We start from the raw sequence: 24451 nt of genomic DNA on the forward strand, positions 1-24451 counted from the left end.
GAATCGAAGGATGTGTTGTAATCACAACTAGGGAAAGTTGTCCTAAGACGTGGGTAGTATTATATGCGCCTTAAAAAAAGGAGCCCTCAGAATATAACCCCAATACGCTAGAGAACAATGGTGCTGAGCATTTAAAAAAAAACCGCAATATGCCAAAAGCAGGGGAGGTAGAGAAGGACCTCGAGGTCCTGGAAGTAGCAGAAAAAGACAAGGGTATAGGCGAAGGTGTTGGAAATGGACAAGCAGCTTAATGATGCTGTGAGTATAACAAAGATGCTTCGAGCAGGGGAGAGGAAACAAACGTTCAGACCCTGAAAACAGCGGAAAATATCCATTGCGTGAACCTCCAATATAGTAAAGTGGCGTAGAGCGGGCTCCTCCTGACCCTTGAGGAGAGTTCCGTTGATGTGGCGCTCTGTGTAGGAAAGGTTTTCTTTCAGCGCTCGCGGATTTAGCGTTTATTACGCAAAGACGGAAAGCAGGAATAGAGCTGCAGCCAATGAAAAGAAACACCTATACTCGTGTATGCTATCTAACTTCAGCACCGTAGATTTACCAGTGGTCGCAATAGAGGGCAAAAAAGAAACCTCCCTTATCTTAGCACCCTGAAGTCCCGCCAGAGGAGTTCAAAAGGCTGGTCGATCAATAAGGGTGCATATTACGGCTTGTCATAGGCGCGGATGCCAATGCGCATCACAGCGTATGAGGAGGAGATGAATTCATTTTCTGTTATATACTACAGAGTAGTCTACAATTGGCTAACACGGGTAGCGTTCCTACATAAGTTGGGCCAACGTCAAGCACTGTGCTCTGAGCAACATATATCGGAGTATGAATGAAAGGTCCTTGACAGGCCACTTATGCATATATCAGCTTCAGCATCCGCCTTAAGAGGGTAGATATGGGGAAAATCTTTAGAAACCCTAGAGAAACGGAGTGGTTAAAATTTTAGAAATTGGTATCAGGAAGACTGGGGCAAGCTAAAGAGATTACCAGCATAGAGGATTTGGAGGAGTGCAAAAACTTCTTATCAAAGGCGCTTATAACTGCGTACAACAGATCTCGTCCTCTGAGAAGATTCCAGGGGAAATCAACGCCACCATGGGTGAGTAAGAAGTTGGGTCTTCTTAGAAAGCAGGTAAAAGACAATTGCAAGCTAGCAAAAGTTACGGAAAGCGAGGAGTGCTGTGACGAATATAGATATTTTCTGAGCATCTATAAACGTGAAATCGACAGGATGAAGAGGGTTTTATGGAAAAATTTCTGTCCGGACATAGAATTTTCCAGCGAAACGGCGACACTGAGGAAAGTCCCATCTAAAGGAGGTACAGTCCAGGGATTGATAGAAAAGGACGACAGAGTAGTGAAGAACCCCTTGAGGCACTACTTGACACACTCTTCAAATTAGGAGGTGATGCATCATTTTCTAACTTATAGTAAAAAATAACACAAATAATTTTTTTTTTATAATTTAAAAAGTTCACATATAAATAAAGTTAATAAATATAATAATTATTTTGGCGACCCTTATTTAATAAACCAGAGATGGTTTTGCCGGCTCGAGGTCAAATGTTGATTTTATAATAAAAACAACAAAGTTTTAATTTTGTGTTCCGATATATTAAAACTTTGTTGTTTTTATTGTAAAATCAACATTTGACCTCGAGCCAGCAAAACCATCTCTGAGTTAAAGTTAAAATAAAAATGTGCTCGCTAAGTCCAACAAAAAACAATGAAAATAATAAAAAACAAGTGAGGACGGGACTGTCTTCGGCTGTGCCGAAGACTTCATACCTTTCATGAATGGGACTGAACAATAATCTTATACCGTTCGTAATCTCCAAATAATCGGATGTATAAGATAAGAAATATATAGTGAATAGATGTACATACCTAAACGATTTTTAAGATAAATATAAAATAAAAAATGGCAAAAAACCCCCTTATCTCAACGATCGGTTGTATGGGATATATATTATATATAGCTCCGATCGAAATGATTTTTACAGGAAATCTTCTCTGATATATTAGAATACTAGAAGACCCGGCAGACGTTGTCCTGCCCTAAATTTGGCATCTGCATAAATTTTAATAAGTTTTTTCCATCTGACTCTGCCCTCCCCTCTTCACTTTTTCCTAATCCTTTTATTCACTCCTCCCTCCGTCTTTTTCGCTTCATCTATCTCCATCTTCGTCTCATTCTATCTCTTTCTCAATCTCCTTCTCTCTTTTCTCTTCTCTCAATTCCTTCTCATTCTTCTGTATCCCTTATTGCCTGTCCCAGAGGGTGGTATGTATTTTATTCCAGTCTCAGTCCCAGTCCCACTCCGAGTCTCAGTCCCAGTCCTAGTCCTAATCCCAGAAATGCAGATTTTATTTGCTTTTGAAATTCGGCTTAAAAATTGCTCATGGAACAACTAAAGACTCTCCTGAATTAAAAAAAAATGTCATATTACCTCTACATCGCGTCCCCCCTCAGAAACCCCGGGCCCCCTCTCGCCGGCCCTGGTGATGTGATATATATATATATATATTAGGGCGGGTCGATTTAAAAATCGCTCATTGCTCTGTGAAAATCGTATTCTAGGGATCAAAATAAGAAACTTTGCCGAAGGAACCATACCTCTAAAACGAACGTTTGGGTAGGGGCAAATTTTGAAAAATCCCACTTTGACCCATTTAGAGTGCTCCAATCGAGTCCAAATGTATGACCGACCCCAACTAACTTTGGAGGCCCGACCCACCGATGCCAGTGGCACACCCCCTGGAACCCCCTGGGGGTTCACCATACAAACATTTCAAAAAATCGCCGGTTTTGCACTTTACATGAAAAAATCAGCGAAATGCCTATGTTTTTTCTTTTTGGAGTTTATTTTTCTCTTCAGAAATTTATTTAGTCAGAACATATGTAAATGAAAAAATGAATTTAACTTAGTAATAGAAAAGAAATTAAAAAAAATACTAGAAATTAGCGTTTTTACAACCCTTTTAAAACCAAGGCATCACTGTGATGCATTTGCATGTCGTAAACATAGTTGTGTGGGTTTTTTATTCAACCGTTTTAAAAAATGAAGGTATCACTGTGACACAATTGCAGATCGCAAAATTGCTTGTGTTGTTTTTTTTAAGCCACCACAAGACATAGCAGGTAGAATTGAAATTACCATTTCATTCTTATTACCTCGTCTCGTAGACCATATATAACGCAACAGTTTTTGTGAATGCATTAAGTCGTTGTGAAGAACTCAGATAAAAAAATATTTCAAAATATTTCAAAAAAATAATAAGTGAAGTGACCATTCCAAATCAGAAAGTTTACAATGAATCCACCATCCTCTACACCGCGAGATGAAGCAACTACATCAACAACTATCGAAAACCCAATGAGTCATATACCCAAGCATGATGTTACTGTTTTTGGTGTGTCTACTGATTTAACTGATCTTAATTTACCAACCCATCTGGATATCTTGAGATATTATTTTTACAAGCGAACGTGCTAAAACAGAACAAAAAAATTTCCCCATAAACCATTCACTATTCAAGTACAAGATAAGTTGATTGGAATTTGGGAAAAACTTGGTATGGAAATAATGCTGAAAAAAAGTGTATTTAATAAATTGAATAAATTTCTTGACAAGTATCAAGAGCAAATCAAGAGAAGAAACAACACCCAACAATTTACAGAGTATGTAAAATCTCTGGAAACAATTTTTTACATTGGAACATGTAAATGCGATTTGAAGGCAGCTCCATGTGCATGCGGCTGGGTTCCCGAACGCCTCAAAGAGTTCATGCACGATCAACATAATCAGAGAAGACTAAAAATGGATGCATTTATGATGGAAACTGAAGAGCAAGGAGAACGTCTATGTCATCAATGCCAACATACCAAGATCCCGATGATTCAACATACGCACCGCCACCGGTTCAAGAAGATATGGATAGAAGCACAAGTTCACAATACACAGAGAGATACGATTGTTTTAACTTTGCCTTGGTATGTGACAGATTTTGTGTGCCTGACAGAGTAGCATCAGCATTGGGAACCGCTCTTTTGCAAGATTTTAAAATTAAAGATAAGCATGGGAAACCCCTCACATGGATAAATCGAAAGTTCACAGAGAAAGAGAGAAATGCAGACAAGAACTGCTTCGCAAACGGTTAGATGATACCAATTTGTTAGCGTTTTCATTCGATGGCAGAAAAGATGATACTTTAACGATAGATAAAATTGATGAGAAGTATCATACTAGGATGGTAAAAGAACCTCATCTTGTTATTTTGAGAGAACCCAATTCTGAATTGATTGGTTACGTAAGACTGGAACATGAAACCGCTGAATACAAAACAACCAAATTAAATGTTTTTTTCAACGGTAAAAATATATCACTGGATGCATTAATTGGAATATGCACTGACGGTGAGCCAACAAACACTGGCCCACACGGTGGAATTATACGACGATTCGAATTGCTGTTAAAAAGACCATTGCATTGGTTCGTTTGCCTTCTACACTTCAACGAACTTCCGTTTCGGCATTTGTTTGAGGCTTTGGATATATCAACCAGCACTGGACCAAGATTGGCAACCGGAAAACTGAGCCGTCAAATCGAATCTTGTGAAACTCTTACGGTAAGTTATTGCTATCACTCATTTATTATAATTGTCAACCATTTTTAATTATTTTATTATTATATATTTTCAGGTGGTGGACGGCTTCCAGAAAATTGAGTTGCAAAATATGCCCCCTGCTCCAGAAAAAATTGAATTTTCCACCAATTCGAAGTACTTATACGACATGGCCCATGCAATTTCTAGCGGCGTGTTTCCGGTGGATCTGGCTAACATCAAACCAGGGAAAATTGTACATTCTCGGTGGCTCACCAAGGCCGCTAGATTATTGCAATTATATGTGACAACGGAAAACCCAGATGCAAATTTAAGAATTCTGATTGAATTTATAATTAAATGTTATGTGCCAATGTACTTCAATATCAAGCATTACAGCTCTGTTGTGAACGCAGTGCATTATTTTTCAAGTTCATTGGTTGGCCACGATTTCTAGAACCTCGTTTACGCAAAATTGTCAATCAAGTAATTAAAGATAATTCATATTATGCGCATTCGGAAAATATCTTGTTATCAATGTTGTTTGATGATAGCAAAGAAAAGCGCGACTGTGCCATCAAGAAAATTCTACGCTATCGAACCGATGTTGACGAGCCAATGGAACTTAGAGTTTATAAAAAAACAGATATAAACTTTAATTGCACAAGTTATACGGAAATGATCAATTTGAATGATATAAATATCGTATTTGAACCACCATTCACGCGTACGCATTCCGTACGATACATTGAAAGAATATTTAAATCAAGATGATCCACCGTTTAATGATCCAAAAATTCCATCACACATACAAGGAACGAACGACATTTTCAATTGCTAGCTAGCGTTTCCAAACGGGTTATATCGGAAAATGTAGAGGCTGTTATGTCGACGACATTAGAGAGCCGTGCGAAATTGCCCAGACTTGAAAGTAAAAAAGACTTCAAACAATAATTTTTTTAGTTTCTTTTCTATAACTCACTTAAATTAATTTTTTCATTTACATATGTTCTGACTAAATAAATTTCTTAAGAGAAAAAAAAGATATTATTATAAATAAATAATAAATATTATTATAAATAAATAAATAAAAATAAAGAAAAAACATAGCCATTTAGCTGAATTTTTCATCTAAAGTGCAAAACCGGCGATTTTTTGAAATGTTTGTATCGTGAACCCCCAGGGGGTGTGCCACTGGCAACGGTGGGTCGGGCCTCTAAAGTTAGTGGGGGTCGGTCATACATTTGGACTCGATTGGAGCACTCTAAATGGGTCAAAGTGGGATTTTTAAAAATTTGCCCCTACCCAAAAGTTCGACCCGAATTGGGGGACACCAGAATTCGTTTTAGAGGTATGGATCCTTCGGCAAAGTTTCTTATTTTGATCCCCAGGATATGATTTTCACAGAGCAATGGGCGATTTTTTTGCCTCCCCACAAATCGACCCGGCCTAATATATATATATATATATATGTAAAGTTAAATAAGCACGTGCACGAACATGTCCATACCAACTGAAAAGAGGTGCACCACTGCGTATACGTAACATTTTATTATTACGTATAAGCAAATAAAAAAAATTGCAATAAAATAATATTGCGACTATAAACTGAGATATAACCTATCCTATGTCTCAAGTTAGATCAAACTACACACGGGGTGCAAAACAAACTCAAAATCGGTTCAGTAGTTTAGGAGTCCATCGCGGCCGAAAATGTTGTGACACGTGTTTTTTATATATTAAGATATATCACCAAGTTTCACGTTTTTATATTGGAAACTAAGGGAGAAATGACCAACAATCTGAACGATCCGTTATATGGGATAGGTATATACTATATACATATAGCTCCGATCAACGTGATTTTTTTTCAGGAAATCTATGATATATTAGAATAAATATCACCAAGTTTAACGTTTTGATATTGGAAATTAAGGGAGAAATGGCTAAAAATCTTTCTATCTGTACGATCGGTTGTATGGGATATATATTATATATAGCTCCGGTCGAAATGATTTTTTCATGAAATCTTCTATGATATATTAGAATAAATATCACCAAGTTCAACGTTTTTATATTGGAAATTAAGGGAGAAATTCTATCTGAGCGATCGGCTGTATGAGATATATACTATATATAGCTCCGATCAAAGTGATTTTTTCAGAAAATCTTCTTAAGATATATTAGAATAAATATCACCAAGTTTAACGTTTTTATATTGGAAATTGAGGGAGAAATTCTATCTGAACGATCGGTTGTATGGGATATAACTATATATAGCTCCGATCAAAGTGATTTTTCAGGACATCTTTTATGATATGTTAGAATATATATCACCGAGTTTCACGTTTATACTTTATAAATTGCGGCAGGAATTACCAAAATCGTCTTATCTGAACGATCGGTTGTATGGGAGATATGTTATAGTGGTCCGATCCTACCGGATCCAACAAATGTCTAACATAATACAAAAATACATCCTTCTGCCAAATTTCATTGAGATATCTCAAAATTTGAGGGACTAGTTTGCGTTCAAACAGACAGACGGACGGACAGACGGACATGGCTATATCAACTCAGTTCGTCGCCCTGATCAATTCGGTATACTTAATAATGAGTCTGTCTTCTATATTTGTCAACGTTACAAACATAGGACCAAAGTTAATATACCATTTCATGTTCATCAAAGGTATAAAAATGGGTGGCATTTGGTTATATTGTTAGAAGTTAATGAAAGGGTCACAATTTTTATTTTCATGACCTCGCGGACATTGTGTGTATTAAAAGATTGTTTGGCGGTAGATAATAAATATAGTACCATCTGAGTTAAGTGGGTTTAGGGAACAGGATTTAATACGTTGGATGCCAATTCATACCCATCAAAAAAATACTCCCAGTTGCCACCTGCGGGTATGCATGTTTGTTTATGTTTAGCAAGTTAGAATACAAATTTACACCAACAATATTAGAAATTTCCAGACATATGATGAAGCTTAAAAAATTCCCGCTTTATTACCGGTGATACATTGCCGTATGGGGAATGACTTTTTTTGTAATCGGATGCACCTGCACCTGCAGTGAACGTGATGAGTATTTGAAAAAACAAGCTGGCCCTATTCGTCCGGAAATTTTTGTTTTTTTGCTGTTTTTCTCATAATACTTTATTCTGGACGATACAAAAAATTATGTTCCGACGAATAGTCACCTTAAAAATATTATTAGAGGCAAATTATTTATATATCGTCGACGTGGCGGTGCAAGCAGTTATGTGACGTTTGCAATCGTCCGGGATCCCGTCAGGGTTATTTCGGTTCTTTTTCGGGATCATTTTGGGACCCTTCCGGGATAATTTCTGGGAAGTTTTCGGGATCCGTCAGGGATACTGTCGGGGTAATTTCGGAACTTTTTCTGGACAATGTCAGGGTCATTTCGGGACTTTTACAGGATCATTTCTGCGTGGTTTTCGGGATGCGTCCGGGATCCTGTCGGAGTTATTTCGGGACTATTCCGGGTTTATTTGGGGAACCTTCCGGGATAATTTTTGTATGATTTTCGGGATCTGTCCGGGATCCCGTCGGAGGTTTTCCATAACTTTTTCCGGACTATTTCGGGATCATTTTCGGACCCTTCAGAGATCAATTCTGGATGGTTTTCGGGATCCGTCTGGGATCCCGTCAGGGTCATTTCGGGACTTTTTCCGGACTATTTCGGAAACATTTTGGGACCCATTTTTTCAGGACTATTTCGGGGCCATTTTGGGGGTCTTCCGCGATAATTTCTTTATGATTTTCGGGATATGTCCGCGATCCCGTCGGATTTTTTTCGATACTTTTTCCGGGCTATTTCGGGTCATTTGCGGACCCTTCAGAGATCAATTCAGTATGGTTTTCGGGATCCATACGGGATCCCATCAGGGTCATTTCGGAACCTTTTCAGACTATTTCGCAATCATTTTGGTACCTCTCCGGGATAATTTCTGGATGATTTTCGGGATCTGCACGGGATCCTGTCGGAGTTATTTCGGGATCATTTTGGGACCATTTCGGGATAATTTCTGAATGATTTTCGGGATTCGTCCGGGATCCCGTCGGAGTTATTTGGGGACCTTCCGGGATCATTTGGGGATCCCTCCAGAGTCATTACTGGATGGTTTTCGGGATCCCGACACGGTCATTTCGAGCCTTTTTCGGGACTATTTCGAAATTATTTGGAGACCCTTCCGGCATTATTTCGGGATGGCTTTCGGGATCCATACGGAGTCCCATCAGCGTACTTTCGAAACTTTTTCAGGGCTACATCGGGTTCCGTCAAAAACATTTCGGGACTTTTTTGGCAGCATTTCGGGATCATTTGAGGATAATTCTGTGATAATTTCTGGATGGTTTTCGGGGTCTCCCGTCAACTTTATTTCGGGACTTTTCGGGACTATTTCTGAATCATTTTGGGACCCTTCCGTGATAATTTCTGTATGATTTACGGGCTCTGTCCGGGATCCCGTCGGAGCTTTTTCGGCAATATTTTTGGATAATTTGCGGACCCTTTAGAGATCGATTCTGGATCTGGATCGGGACTTTTTCCGGACTGTTTCGGAATCATTTTGGGACCCCTTTTTTCAGGATTACTTCGGGACCTTTCGCGATAATTTCTTTATGATTTTCGGGATATGTCCTGGATCCCGTCGGAGTTTTTTCGGGACTCTCTGGACTATTTTTGGATAATGTGCGGACCCTTTAGAGATTAATTGTGGATGGTTTTCGAGATCCGTCTGAGATCCCGCCAGGGTCATTTCGGAACTATTTCATAATCATTTTGGGACCCCTCCGGGATAATTTCTGGATGATTTTCGGGATCTGTCCGGGATCCCGTCGGAGTTATTTCGGTACTTTTTCGGGATTATTTCGGGGTCATTTTGGGGGCCTTCTGCGATAATTTCTTTATGATTTTCGGGATATGTCCAGAATCCCGGCGGAGTTTTTTCGATACTTTTTCCGGGCTATTTCGGGATCATTTGCGGACCCTTCAGAGATCAATTCTGGATGGTTTTCGGATCCGTCCGGGATCCCGTTAGAGTTTTTTGGGACTTTTTCCGGCTATTTCGGGATCATTTGCGGACCCTTCAGAGATCAATTCTGGATGGTTTTTGGGAACCGTCCGGGATCCCGTCAGGGTCATTTCGGGACTTTTTCCAGACTATTTCGGAATCATATTTCGGAATCATTTCGGGACCCCTCCTGGTTAATTTCTGGATGACTTTCGGGATTTGTCCAGGATCTGGTCGGCATCATTTCGTTACTATTTGGGTATCATTTTGGGACCCTTCCGGGATCATTTTAGGTCTGTTCGCAACTTCAGCACACATGTCAATTATGAGCTTTTATGGCCATAGATTTGCTACAAATTATTCGTAATTAAAATTCGGTATGTTTTATCTTTAATATCTAACACAGCTTTTTCGTTCTATTTTTAAGTTTTTTAAACGAATCCTGTAACGAAATGTTATAGCTATAATTACACTTTTTTCAATATTTTAACAACTAAATACCCCAAAAAGCAACACTATTTTCATCTAAAAAATTCTCTTTGGTTTTAGCTAATTTGTAGTTTCACTCCTTTGTTCTATGAGTAGTAATTCTTTCACCCCTGTCATATCAATTAATTTAACTTAAAACCAAAATGTATTTTTTTAATTCGAAAAAAACTGTATACTATTTCATTTAGTTCTTTTTTTTACTCTATTACAAAAGTAAAATACATTACACAAAAACAATTTTTAAATAGAGAACTTGATAAGCAGGCTATCGTGAATACCACATATATTTTATTTTCTCCTTTCGGACGGGGCCGCGGGTAAAGGCTATTTAATCTTAATTTTAGTATATGTGACCCGGTCTATGAAAAGGTGGCTTATGACTAAAAAAAAAAGAGCTGTTAACAGCTTTTTCTCGAAATTTCTTTTTTTGAGTCTAAGCCACCTTTTCATAGACCGGGTCACATATATTATAAATGGGAAAGTTTGGATGTTTGGATGTTTAGATATTTGGATGTTTGAATGTTTGGATGTTTGTTCAGATGTTAGTTCAGACGTTTGTCTGTGTGACTCCATCACGCAAGAACGGCTGGACCGATTTGGATAAAATTTGGCACACATATAGCCATTAGTCTAGAAGGATCTACAATCTATATTTTTTCGAAAACGGTGGAGGTCCCCGCCCCCTAGGAACAGTTATAATTTAATTATTGTATTTTTTCGTTTATGTCTGTACTGAATCATGCCAGAACGCCTACACCACGGATGTTGATGAAATCTGGGACAGAGGCAATAGTCTACTGGCGAAAATTTTTCGAACATGGAAAGGTGGAAGTCCCACGACCCCTTCGAATAATTACTTTTTAACAATTTTTACACATTATAACTTTACGTATACTGATCTTCATCAATATTGCAAACTCAATGGGTCAAATAAGTCGAGGGCTTACAAAGTGAGCAGTATAGTTTTCGGGATACCGTCGGGGTTATTTTGAGACTTTTTCGGGATCACTTTGGCACTTATCCGGGATAATTTCTGGATGGTTTTCGGGATCCGTCCGGGATCCCGCCAGAGCTATTTCGGGATCATTTTGAGACCATTTCGGCATAATTTCTGAATGATTTTCGGGATTCGTCCGGGATCCCGTCGGAGTTATTTGGGGATTTTCCGGGATCATTTGGGGATCCCTCCAGAGTCAATTCTGGATGGTTTTCGGGATCCCGTCAGGGTCATTTGGGGCCTTCTTCGGGACTGTTTCGAGATCATTTGGCATTATTTGGGGATGGTTTTCGGGATCCATACGGAATCCCGTCAGCGTACTTTCGGAACTTTTTCAGGGCTATATCGGGCTCCGTCAAAAACATTTCGGGACTTTTTTGGCAGTATTTCGGGAACATTTGAGGATACTTCAGGGATAATTTCTGGATGGCTTTCGGGGCTCCGTCGGGGTAATTTCGGGAATTTTTCAAGACTATTTCGGGGTAGTTGCGGACCCTTCAGAGGCTGGTTTTCGGAATCCGTCCGGGATCCCGTCAACTTTATTTCGGAACTATTTCTGGATCATTTTGGAACCCTTCCGGGATAATTTCTGTATGATTTTCGGGATCTGTCCGGGATCCCGTCGGACTTTTTGGACTATTTTTGAATAATTTGCGGACCCTTTAGAGATCGATTCTTGGTGGTTTTCGGGATCCGTCTGCGATTCCGCCAGGGCCATTTAGGGACTTTTTCCGGACTATTCAGGAATCATTTTGGGACCCCTTTTTTTCAGGACTATTTCGGGGTCATTTTGGAGGTCTTCCGCGATAATTTCTTTATGATTTTCGGGATACGTCCGGGATCCCGTCGGAGTTTTTTCGGCACCTTTTCCGGGCTATTTCGGAATCATTTGCGGACCCTTCAGAAATCAATTCTGGATTGTTTTCGGGATCCCGTCAGGGTCGTTTCGAGACTATTTTGAAATCACTTCGGGACCCCTCCTGGTTAATTTCTGGGTGACTTTCGGGATTTGTCCGGGATCCCGTGGGCATCATTTCGTTACTATTTGGGTATCATTTTGGGACCCTTCCGGGATCATTTTAGGTCTCTTCGCAACCGGTAGTTCAGCACACATGCCATGAGCTTTTATGGATATGGATTTGGTACAAATTATTCGTAATTAAAATTCGGTATGTTTTATCTTTAATATCTAACACAGCTTTTTCGTTCTATTTTTGAGTTTTTTAAATGAATCCTGTAACGAAATGTTATAGCTATAATTACACTTTTTGTAATATTTTAACCAACTAAATACCCGAAAAAGCAACACTATTTTCTATTAAAAAATTCTCTTTGGTTTTAGCTAATTGTAGTTTCACTCATTTTTTCTATGAGTAGTAATCCTTTCACCCCTGTCATATCAATTCATTTAACTTAAAAACAAAATGTATTTTTTTTTAATTCGTAAAAAACTGTGTACTATTCACGTAAGCGTGCCTTTCAGGTTATCAGCTCATTTAGTTCTTTTTTTTTACTCTATTAAAAAAATAAAATACATTAGACAAAAACAATTTTCAAACAGATAACTTCATAAGCAGGCTTACGTGAATAGCCCATATATTTTATTTTCTCCTTGCGAACGGGTTCGCGGGTTTAGGCTAGTCTAATATATATTATAAATAGCAAACTTTGGATGTGAAGATGTTTGTCCAGACGTTTGTCTTTGTGACTCAATCACGCAAGAACGGCTGGACCGAATTGGATGAAATTTTGCACACATATAGCCAATAGTCTAGAAGAATCTACTAGCTATATATTTTTCAAACAGTTATAATTTAATTATTATATTTTTTAGTCTTTGCGACTGAATCACGCCAGAACGGCTACACGGATTTTGATGAAATTTGGGACACAGACAGTAGTCTACTAGCGAAATTTTTTTCGAACATGGAAAGAGGGGTGGGGGTCCCACGACCCCTTCGAGCAATTACTTTTTAATAATTTTTACACATTATAACTTTACGTATACTGGCCTTCACCAATATCACAGACTCAAGGGGTCAAATAAGTCGAGGGCTTACAAAGTAAGCAATGACACCCTCTGCCCCCCCCCTTATCAACCCCTCTGGTGTAAAATCTATACATCTATTATAACTCAATATAAATTTTCTCCTAAATCAATAGTTTTTGGTATCTGGCACATACAGATCGAGATCTAGACAATTTTGGAGGAACGATCAGTGGTCCTCTCCTACTCCCGCCATCCGCCCTCCTTCAATTGTTTTTATTAGCACGCTTTTATTAGCTTTACCTGTATGTTTCTATGTACCTTTTCATTCGCTCCAATGCGCCTGCTGCCTTATTAACATGGTTTTATAATTAGCTTCACCTTATTTGTAATCCCGTAAGGGTCATATCGAGACCCTTCCGGGATCACTTCTGGATGGTTTTCGGGATCGGTCCGTGATCCCGCCGAGGTAATTTCGGGGCTTTTTCGGGACTATTTCGGGATCATTTTGGGACCCTTCCGGGATCATTTCTGTAATGTTTTCGGGATCCCGTCGGGGTTATTTTGGGACATTTTCGGGACTATTCCGGAATAATTTCGGGACTATTTCGCGATCATTTGGGGACCCTTCCGGCATCATTTCTGGATGGTTTTCGGGATCCGTCCGGGATCCCGTCGGGGTACTTTCGGTATCATTTGCGTACCTTCGAGAGATAAATTCTTGATGGTTTCCGGGATCATTACGGGACTTTCTCGGGGTTATTTGGGATCCCTTTAGGCATCATTTCTGGATGGTCTTCGGGATTCGTCCGGCATCCCGTCGGGGTCATTTTGGGGACTTTTTCGCGACTAATACGGGATCATTTCGGGATCCTTTTAGCATCATTTCTGGATGGTTTTCGGGATCCCTCCGGGATCTCGTCGTGGTCATTTGGGGACTTTTTCGGGATCATTTGGGGGCTCTTCCGGCATCATTTCTGGATGGTTTTCGGGATCCGTCCGGGTTCCGGTCGGGGTAATTTCGGGACTTTTTCGCGACTAATACGGGATCTTTTGGGAACCCTTTCGTCATCATTTCTGGATGGTTTTCGGGATCCGTCCGGGATCTCGTCGGGGTCATTTGGGGACTTTTTCGAGATCATTTGGAGGCTCTTCCGGCATCATTTCTGGATGGTTTTCGGGATCCGTCCGGGATCTCGTCGGGGTCATTTGGGGACTTTTTCGGGATCATTTGGGGGCTCTTCCGGCATCATTTCTGGATGGTTTTTGGGATCCGTCTGGGATCCCGTCGGGGTCATTTCGGGACTTTTTCGCGACTAATACGGGATCATTTGGGAACCCTTTCGGCATCATTTCTGGATGGTTTTCGGGATCCGTCCGGGATCCCATCAGGGTAATTTTGGGACTATTAGGGGATCATTTGGGGACCTGTCCGGCATCATTTCCGGATAATTTTCGGTATCCGTACGGGATGCCGACGAGGTCATTTCGGGACTATTTCGGGATCATTTGGGATACCTACCGGCATCATTTCTGGATGGTTTCTGGATTCGTCCGGGATCCCGTCGGGGTCTTTTCGGGACTTTTTCTCGACTAATACGGGATCATTTGCGGAGCCTTTCGGCATCATTTCTGGATAGGAGTTGTCGGGATCCGTTCGGGATCCCATCACGGTCATTTCGGGATTATTAGGAGATCATTTGAGGACCTCTCCGGCATCATTTCTGGATAGTTTTCGGGATCCTTTCGGTGTCCCGTCAATGTCATTTCGAGACTTTTTCGGGATCATTTAAGTGGCTTTCAGAATTCGTCCGGGAACCCGTCAGGGTAATTTCTGGACTTTTCCGATACTATTTCGGGATCATTTTGGAACCTTCCCAAGATCATTTCTGGATGGATTTCGGGATCAGTCCGGGATGCCGTCAGGGTTATTTTGATATTAGGTGATCATTTGAGGACCTTTCCGGCATCACTTCTGGATGGTTTTCGGTATCCGTTCAGGATCCCGTCGGAATCATTGCGGGACTTTTTCGGGATCATTTGGGGTCCCTCCCAAGATCATTTCTGGATGGATTTCGGGATCTGTCCGGGATCCCGTCAGGGTCATTTGGGGATGCGTTCGAGATCCCGTCAGGGTCATTACGGGACTTCTTCGGGACTATATCGGGATCATTACTGGATGGTTTACGGGATCCGTCCAGGACCCCTTAAGGGTCATTTCGGGACTATTAGGTGATCATTTGAGGACCTTTACGGCATCACTTCTGGATGATTTCCGGTATCCGTTCGGGATCCCGTCCGAATCATTGCGGGATTCTTTCGGAATAATTGCTGGACGGTTTTCGGGATTTGTCCGGGATCCCGTCGTGGTTATGTCGGGACCTTTTCGGGGCTAATACGGGATCATTTGGGGATCCTCTAGGGGTCGTTTCGTGACTTTCTGTATTATTTCGGGATCATTTGGGGACCCTTCCTGCATAATTTCTTGATGGTTTGCCTGATCCATCAGGGTCATTTCGGGACCATTTTAGGATCATTTGGGGACCCTTCCGAGATCATTTCTGGATCCGTCCGGGATGCCGTAGGAGCCATTTCGGGGTTTTTTGTTTCTTTTCCGGGATAGTTTTTGGACCCTTCCGGGATCATTTGTGGATGTGTGCAGGATCCCATCTGGGTGTTTTCCAGACTTTTTCGGGATCCTTCCGGAATCATTTCTGTATGCTTTTCGCGATCCGTCGTGGATACCCTCGGATCCATTTCGGAACTTTTTCTGGAGTATGTCGGGATAATTTAGGGACCCTTCCTGGATATTTTCTGGATGGTTTTTGAGATCCGCCCGGGAGCCCGTCAGGGTCATTTCGGAACCTTTTCGGGATCATTTTGGAACACCTTCAGGGATAATTTCTGTGTGGATCTCTGGATACGTCTAGAATCGTGTCGTTGTCATTTCGGGTTTTTTTGGGACTATTCCGGGAACTTTTGGAGACCCTTCCGGGGCATTTCTGGATAGTTTTCGGGATCCGTCCGCGATAGCGTGGGGGTCATTTCGTAGCTTTTTCTGTATAATTTCGGGATCATTTGGGATCCTATCAGGTTATCAGCTCATTTAGTTCTTTTTTTTTACTCAATTACAAAAATAAAATTTTAAACAGATAACTTGATAAGCAGGCTAACGCGAATAGCCCATATATTTAAATTTCTCCTTGCGGACGGGGCCGTGGGTAAAGGCTAGTAATATTATAAATGCGAAAGTTTGGATATTTAGATGTTGGATGTCCAGACGTTTGTCTTTGTGACTCAATCACGCAAGAACGGCTGGACGGATTTGGACGAAATTTTGCACACATATAGCCAGTAGTCTAGAAGGATCTACTAGCTAAATTTTTTTAAAAAGGGGGAGGTCCCCACACCCTAAGAACAGTTATAATTTAATTATTGTATTTTTTGGTCTATGTGACTGAATCACGCCAGAACGGCTACACGGATGTTGGTGAAATTTGAGACAGAGACAATAGTCTACTGGCGAAATTTTTTTCGAACATGGAAAGGGGGGAAGGGGTCCCACGACCCCGTCGGATAATTATTTTTTAAAATTTTTTACACATAACTTTACGTTCACCAATATTACAAACTCAATGGGTCAAATAAGTCGAGGGCAGTGCAGTCAAATAAGTCAAGGGAGCAGAGACCCCTCCTCCCCCTTTCGGGATCACATTGGGACTCTTCCGGGATAATTTCTGGATGGTTTTCGGGATCCGTCCGGGATCCCGTCGGGGTCAATTCAGGACTATTTCGGCATCATTTTGGGACTCTGCCTGAATCATTTCTGTATAGTTTTCGGAATCCGTCCGGAATCCCTTCGGGGTTATTTTGAGACATTTTCGGGACTATTTCGGGATCATTTTGGGACTCTTCCGGGATCATTTCTGTATAGTTTTCGGGATCCTTTCGGTATCTCGTCGGCGTTATTTTGAGACTTTTTCGGGACTATTCCGAGATCATTTCTAATTGGTATTAGGGATCCCGCCTAGAGATATACGCCGCCGCGCCGCCGCCGAATGTGAAAAATATCGGCGCGGCGGCGGCGGCATCCATTTAAGACTGTTTAGGCCATTTATTGTTCATGTCGAAACTTGATCGGATATGGTCGAAAGTGGTACCAACGGATGCGCATCACTGCCAGTTATAAGAAACTAATTGCGAATTTAACTCTTTTCAACTGGTCAAAAGTTATTTATAAAAACAGGCGTTTTCGATGTCAGTTTAACACGGACTTTGCATCGCCCAATTTACCAAGTTATTAAAACAAAACACTGAAAGAAAAGTTATATAATAAATTTAGCGCGACAAAAACATCCGTTAGAAAGTCTTCGGAGCTACATCTACAGCTTCTAGGAAAGTGACGTCGAGGAAGTAATGTGTTTGAAGTCGCAGTCCTTTGGTTTCTGTGCTGGCAAATGGTGTGAGGGTCAGGAGGCGTGGTAGCGACTTGCGGTCGCGATTGCTACTGTTCGCACATCGGGAATTGTAGCTCTAACAGACGAAAAAACTGGAGGCGCCTTGTGCCACAAGAGTCATGAGTATTAATAGACCATTAATAGCAACCGTAAGCCGCCTTTGTGCGTGACCGCCAAGGAGCCACAAATAATTTAAAGAAATTGAGTTCGCGACGATTATTAGGAGTTAACCTCAGGTGAAACTACGCTTTGCACGAGATATACAGACAAAAGTGTGACCATTTTATGTATCTCTATTTCTTTTCAGCAGACGCAGCAGTACCAATTCCAAAGACCGGGGTTAGGTTCGAAGCTTCTCTGGAGTAAGTGAACGAGGTACAATCCCTCCGCAAGGAGCTGCTCCTGAAAATTTTTGAACGATCTGCGAGATTTTGGTGCAAGAACCCCGGATCTTTCCGAAATGGCCAAAACGTTGATTTCCTTAAATACATACAAACAAAACCTTTCCTCAATATTATTTTTTTAAGTAGAAAAATTAAGCTTTTTAAAGTAAGAAAACCGGCGTACGCCGGCTCGCCGACCACGCCGCCGCCGCCGGTATATAATAGAGCCTACGCCGCCGCCGCCGATAAAGTGATCGGCGTAAACCTCTAATCCCGTCAGGGTCATCTCCGAAATATTTCGGGATCATTTCTTAACCCTTCCGACATCATTTCTGGATGATTTTGGGGATCCCGTCGGGTCATATCCGGACTATTTCGGGACCATTTTGGAACCCTTCCGGGATCATTTCTGGGAAGTTTTCGGGATCCGTTTGGGATCCTGTCGGGGTAATTTCGGGACTTTTACAGGCTCATTTCTGGATGGTTTTCGGGATGCCGTTAGGGTAATTTCGACACTTTTTCGGATGATTTTGGGACTCTTGCGGCATCATTTCTGGATGATTTTTGCGATCCGTCCGGGATCTCGCCAGGGTTATTTCAGGAATTTTTCGGGATCATTTCAGGATAGTTTTCGGAATCCATCTAGGATTCCCTCGGTTCTGTATCGTTCCGAGATCATTTCTGGATCCCGGCAGGGTCCTTTCGGGACTATTTCGGGATCATTTAGGGACCCTTCCGGCATATTTTTCGGGACTGTTCCGAGATCATTTGGGGATCCTTCCGGGATAATTTCTGGAATATTTTCAGGATCACGTCAGGGTAATCTCGGAACTTTTTCAGGACTATTTCGGGGTCAATTGCGGACCCTTCAGAGATCCCGTAAGGGTTATTTCGGTGCTTTTTCGGGATCGTTTTGGGACCCTTCCGGGATCATTTCTGGGAAGTTTTCGTGTTCCGTCAGGAATCCTGTCGGGTTAATTGCGGGACTTTTTCTGGACATTGTCAGGGTCATTTCGGGACTTTTACAGGATCATTTCTGGATGGTTTTCGGGATCCGCCCGGGATCATTTCGGGATCATTTCTGTATAGTTTTCGGGATACCGTCGGTGTTATTTTGGGATTTTTTCGGTACTATTCCGGGATCATTTGGGGACCCTTCCGGGATCATTTCTGGATGGTTTTCGGGATCCCGTCGGGGTCATTTCGGGACTTTTTCGGGATCATGTACAGTATTCGGGATCCGTCGGGGTTATTTCGGGACTATTTCGGGATCATGTACAGTATTCGGGATCCGTCGGGTTTATTTCGGGGCTATATCGGGATCATTTGGGGATCCTTCCGGGATCATTTCGGGACTATTTCGGGATCATTTGCACACCCTTCAGAGATCAATTCTGGATGGTTTTCGGGATTCGTCTGGGATGCCGTCGTGGTCATATCGGGACTTTCTCGGAACTATTTCGGTATCATTTTGGGATCCTTGCGGGATTATTTCTGCGTAGTTTTCGGGATCCGTCCGGCATTCCTTGGGGGTAATTTCGGGACTTTTTCTGGACTATGTCAGGGTAATTTCGGGACTTTTACGGGATCATTTCTGGATGGTTTTTGCGATCCGTCCGGCATCTCGTCGGGATTACTTTGGGACCTTTTGGGAATCATTTTGGGGCCCTTCGGGCTAATTCCTGAATGATTTTCGGGATACGTCCGGGGCCGTTCGGAGTTATGTCGGGAGTTTTTCGGGACTATTGCGGGATCATTTCAAGATCCTTCCCGTATCATTTCTGGATAAGTTTAGGGATTTTTCCGCGATCATTTCTGAATGGTTTTCGGGATCCCGTTCGGGTAGTTTCGGCACTTTTTCGGGATGATTTTGGGCAATTCCGGCATCATTTCTGGATGATTTCCGTGATCCGTCCGGGATCCCGTCACGGTAATTTCGGGACTTTTCGCGTTCATTTCTGGATAGTTTTCGGAATCCATCTGAGATCCCGTCGGGGTTATTTCGGGACATTTTCGGTATCCTTCCGGTAGCATTTCTCCATCCCGTCAGGGTCATTCCGGAACTATTTGGACACCCTTCCGACATCATTTCTGGATAGTTTTCGGGATCCGTCCGGGATCCCGTGAGGGTTATTTGGGGACTTTTTCCGTAGTATGCCGGGATCATTTTGGGATCCTTCCGGGATAATTTCTGGATGGCTTTCCGGATCCCGTCAGGATCATTTCGGGATCATTTGGGGACCCCTCAGGGATAATTTCTGGACGGGGTGCGGGATTTGTCCGGGATGCCGTTGGGATCCTTTCAGGACTATTTTGGTATCATTTTGGGACCCTTCCGTGTATGTTTTATTTTTAATATCTAACACAGCTTTTTCGTTCTATTTTGAATCCTGTAACGAACTGTTATAAAAATAACACTATGCGACAAAATCAACTTTTTTCTGGGTATCGGACCAAACCTACTTTTTGAGGAGATTGAGGCTTAAGTATAAAAAAGTACTATCTCCGTTTTCCTAAGTTAGCCTCCAAAACATAGATTTCGGCTTTCGAAGCTCGAAGTTCTACATTTCGAAATTTTATTTTTTTTTGATAACGCGTTCAGCAAATTAAAAAAGTAAAAATGTGGTCGTGGTCCGCTCTTTTCCCTTATTTGAAGGACTGAATTCTTTTTTTGAGAAACTTAGTATAACAGCTATAAAAAAAATTTTAAAAAAAGAATTCAGCCATTCAAATAAAAGAAAAAGGCGGACCGCGACCATATTTTTACTTTTTTAATTTGCTGAATGCGTTAACCAAAAAATAAAATTTCGAAATGTAGAATTTCGAACTTCGAAGCCGATATCTATTTTTTTGGAATCCAAATTCGAAAAACGGAGATAGTGCTTTGTCTACTTAAGCCTCAATCTCTACAAAAAAGCGGATTTGGTCCAATACCTAGCACGCTGTTGCACAGTGTAATTACACTTTTTGTAATATTTTAACCAACTAAATACCCGCAAAAGCAACACTATTCTAATAAATATCTAAAAAATTCGCTTAGGTTTTAGCTAATTGTCCTTTCACTCCTTTGTTCTATGAATAGTAAGTAATACCTTCACCCCAGTCATCAATTAATCAGTAATGTAGTTATTTTTGTTCACTCTATTACAAAAATAAAATACATTGACAAAAATAATTTTTAAACATATATTTTGATAAGCAGACTAACGTGAATAGCCCATATATTTTATTTTCTTCTTGTGGACGGGGCCGCAGGTAAAGGCTTGCTATGTACATATATGAGAACTAATAACTGGCATATATTTAACATTTGTTATTATTATTATTTTTTTTAATTACAGGCTCTTCAAACTTCAAACAAATATTCTGGACTTGATGATGAAGCATCGGCCTAAACTTTAAGCTATTGCATATCTTTGATGATGTATACAATAATTTCACGTGTATAATCCAAAGTAATAAAAAGCATTTATGATATAATTTTTGTGATACACAGTTTTTAAAAAGGTCATTTGATATAAATTGGCTTCCTCGAATCTCCAACGTTTGTTCTCCACAGCATATAATCATGGGAATTATTGTGTGCCCACATGCATTATATTAATTGGTCAATTTCTTTGTCAGAAAGTTGAGAATTAACTGACTCCTTACTTATTCGCGAAAGAAATATCTATTCCATTAACGTTTTAAATTACAACAATAATTAGCTGTGTTTTTTTACATCTATATACATATGCGCGAAAAATTTATATGGACTGGCAGTCCACTCTCATGGAATTGTTGCGCAGAAAATTAGTACTGCTAAATTTCAGAATGCATTGTATTCACCTGCAACTGAAATATGTCTCTCCAGTTTATCTCTACACTATTCTCCACTTTTATGACCGAAAAGCTACTGTGTCCATTAGTCATCTCAACCGATTCAGCTATAGGTTATACCAATAACCATTTAGTGTCTCCGCTATTAAGCACAACCTGTTTTATTGCGAGTAATTTAACCACTGCCGCGAGTCTTCAATAATAGCCGCTAGAGGGGTCTTCTAAACATTATTTAAGTGATGATAAGCGTTTTTTTAACCACAAATCAAAAAAAGAACTGTGTATAGAAACATAGAGTCAGTTGTATATATAACTCTGCTACATGGTTCCCGTTTACATACAATTTTGCTGTGCATCGCCAAAGTGGCAGGTTTAAACTCGAGTTAACGTAAACTCGCACTCGTGCCGAAATCATCTTTAAATAAATGATACATTACTATTTATCACTTGAACTTTCCGTCATTGCGTACAACTTTAGCGGCTTTTAAGTACAAATATTTATTTTTACTAAAATAACCGCAAAGTTAGTTTCATGCTTGTTGCAGTTGTGTTATCAGTGCTTCACCCCATTCAATGGGTGCGACCACTCACAAATTGTCATCAAAGTCCTCTAACGGGAGTCCAAGGAAACCAGCGTTTCAACAAGGGTGTACCACAGGGAAGTTGGTGTTTCAGTATCCAGAACGAAGTTGGGCTAGCGTGACTCGTGCCTCCTTTGGTAGTGTTCTTTCTTCTTCTGCAAGGGTGGTTTATTGCATATTAATATCGGAGTTTACCGGGCGCGTCCTAGCAAAAGCATTTACCGATTCTGTGTGGATTTGGCTTTGGGCTTGCTTATGCTTGTCTGGATCAAACGGGTGTTTTGGCAGGTGCCAGATCTCGTCATAGTGCTTATGGAGATGTTCCCTTAATCCCCATGGCGGCGGGGATAGATCAAGCAGTTGTTTGCTAGGATGTCCTGATTTGTGACAAGCAAGAACTGTGTGTTCAGCATTTCGTCGTGCTCTTAAATATTGAGCTCTTTGGTAGCGTGATACCATCGACGCGTACGTGCAATATTTGCGTCATCTGTTTCTTCCACGTTGTAAACAGAGTGGCCGTGGATTTTGGCGGTAATAATGCCAGGTTGCGCGAGGTGTCCTTTCTTGTTGTTGTTGTTGTTGGTATACCAGTGCTTCGATTCATCCAATAGGTGCCACCAATCACAAATTGTCATGAATGTCCTCTAACGAGAGTCCAAGGAAACTTGCTGTTTCAACAGGGGTGGACGATATCGAGAGGGGTGTTAGAGACGTTGGTTCCACAATACAATTAAAGAGATGTTTGGTGTCATGTGGGGATACATCGCAAGCAGGACATACATTTTGTATATCGGGGTTGATTCTGGATAGGTTAGAGTTTAACCTGTTACAGTATCCAGATCGAAGTTGAGCTAGAGTGACGCGCGTTTCCCTAGGGAGAGTGCGTTCCTCCTCTGCTAGTGCTGGGTATTTTTCTTTGAGTAATTCCTGGCATAGAGGTCCGACACCTGTTTATGGATATCACTGGGACCTGCTTTTTTGGCTTTTTCGTTTCATACGGCTGTGCTCTCAGGTGCCGTATTTCCTCATACTGCTTACGGTGTCCTTTCTTCTTCTGTAAGAGTAGGATAGTCTATATTGATAACCGTATTCACCGAGCGCGTCCTGGCAAAGGCGTTTACCGATTCTGTGTGGATTTTGTCTAGGGCCTCCGTATACATGTCTGGATCAAACGGCTGTGTTGGCAGGTGCCGGATCTCACCATAGTGCTGGAGTATGGAGATGTTCACTTAAACCTCATGGAGGCGGGGCTAGATCAAGCAGTTGTTTGTTGGGATGTCTTAGTTAGTGACAATTAAGCAAAAACTGCTTGTTCAGCATTTCGTTGTGCTCTTTAATATTCAGCTCTTTGGCCTCGCTATGTACGAGATGTTCAGGGGTCATAAGGAGATATCCCGTGGCAGCTTTGAGTGCAGGGTTTTGGCGGGTCTGCAGCCTTTTCCGGTATGTGTTTTTAAGACCAGCGGGCCTACTCTGTATTGCGATGCGAAAGAAAAAATACGCGAAATCGCAAAATCGGTACTCTGTATCTTAACATTCGCATGTATATTTTGACTTTCGCATTCACATTTTGCCCATTCGCAATTTTTCTCCCTTTTCGCATTGCCGGCACTCTGTAAAGCGAAAGCGAATGTCAAACAGCATTCATTTTCGCATTTTTCTTGCTACAAGTAATAGGCATTCGCATTGTTCAAATATGTAAGTATTAATTGAAGATTTTATAAATGGATATCTTTATATTCATTTAAAAATATATAGGACAACTCAAAAAACAAAACAAACACAAAAGCAACAATTTGTAATCCTAGTGGACTTAAAATACATAAATAAATAGCAATTAAATCGAAACCACTTTTTATAAAGCATTTCTATTTGAAATCATGTAATTTTTTATTTGCTCTCTAATACAACTAGCAATATTTCCCATTCTATGATTTTCCAAGTTTTCTGTATTTATCACGTTCACTTCTTCCAGTTCAATTTCTGAACTGGGAGGATTTCTTCATTTAAATCAATTCTTTCTTCATTTAAATCGTTCCATAATACTACAGAATCCTTTTTTTAATTTGTTCAACAAAATATAATC

The 24451-nt window shown here is 40.9% G+C and overlaps 1 protein-coding gene across 5 annotated transcripts in view; it reads left to right on the forward strand.

The window, feature by feature from the left end:
* The window catches only part of LOC137237025 (eukaryotic translation initiation factor 4B-like), a 401195-nt gene extending 379750 nt beyond the window's left edge, over window positions 1-21445 (forward strand). For all 5 annotated transcript variants that reach the window (XR_010948759.1, XR_010948758.1, XM_067760164.1 and 2 more), the window contains one exon: window positions 21307-21445. Coding sequence is in view for 2 of the 5 variants with exons in the window: in XM_067760166.1 (XP_067616267.1) it covers window positions 21307-21367 (61 nt within the window). In the remaining 3 variants the exon portion in view is untranslated. The remainder of the gene's footprint in view (window positions 1-21306) is intronic.
* The last annotated feature ends 3006 nt before the right edge of the window (window positions 21446-24451 follow it).

This window comes from Eurosta solidaginis, chromosome 1 (genome assembly GCF_040869045.1).
Source record: "Eurosta solidaginis isolate ZX-2024a chromosome 1, ASM4086904v1, whole genome shotgun sequence".
NCBI lineage: Eukaryota > Metazoa > Arthropoda > Insecta > Diptera > Tephritidae > Eurosta > Eurosta solidaginis.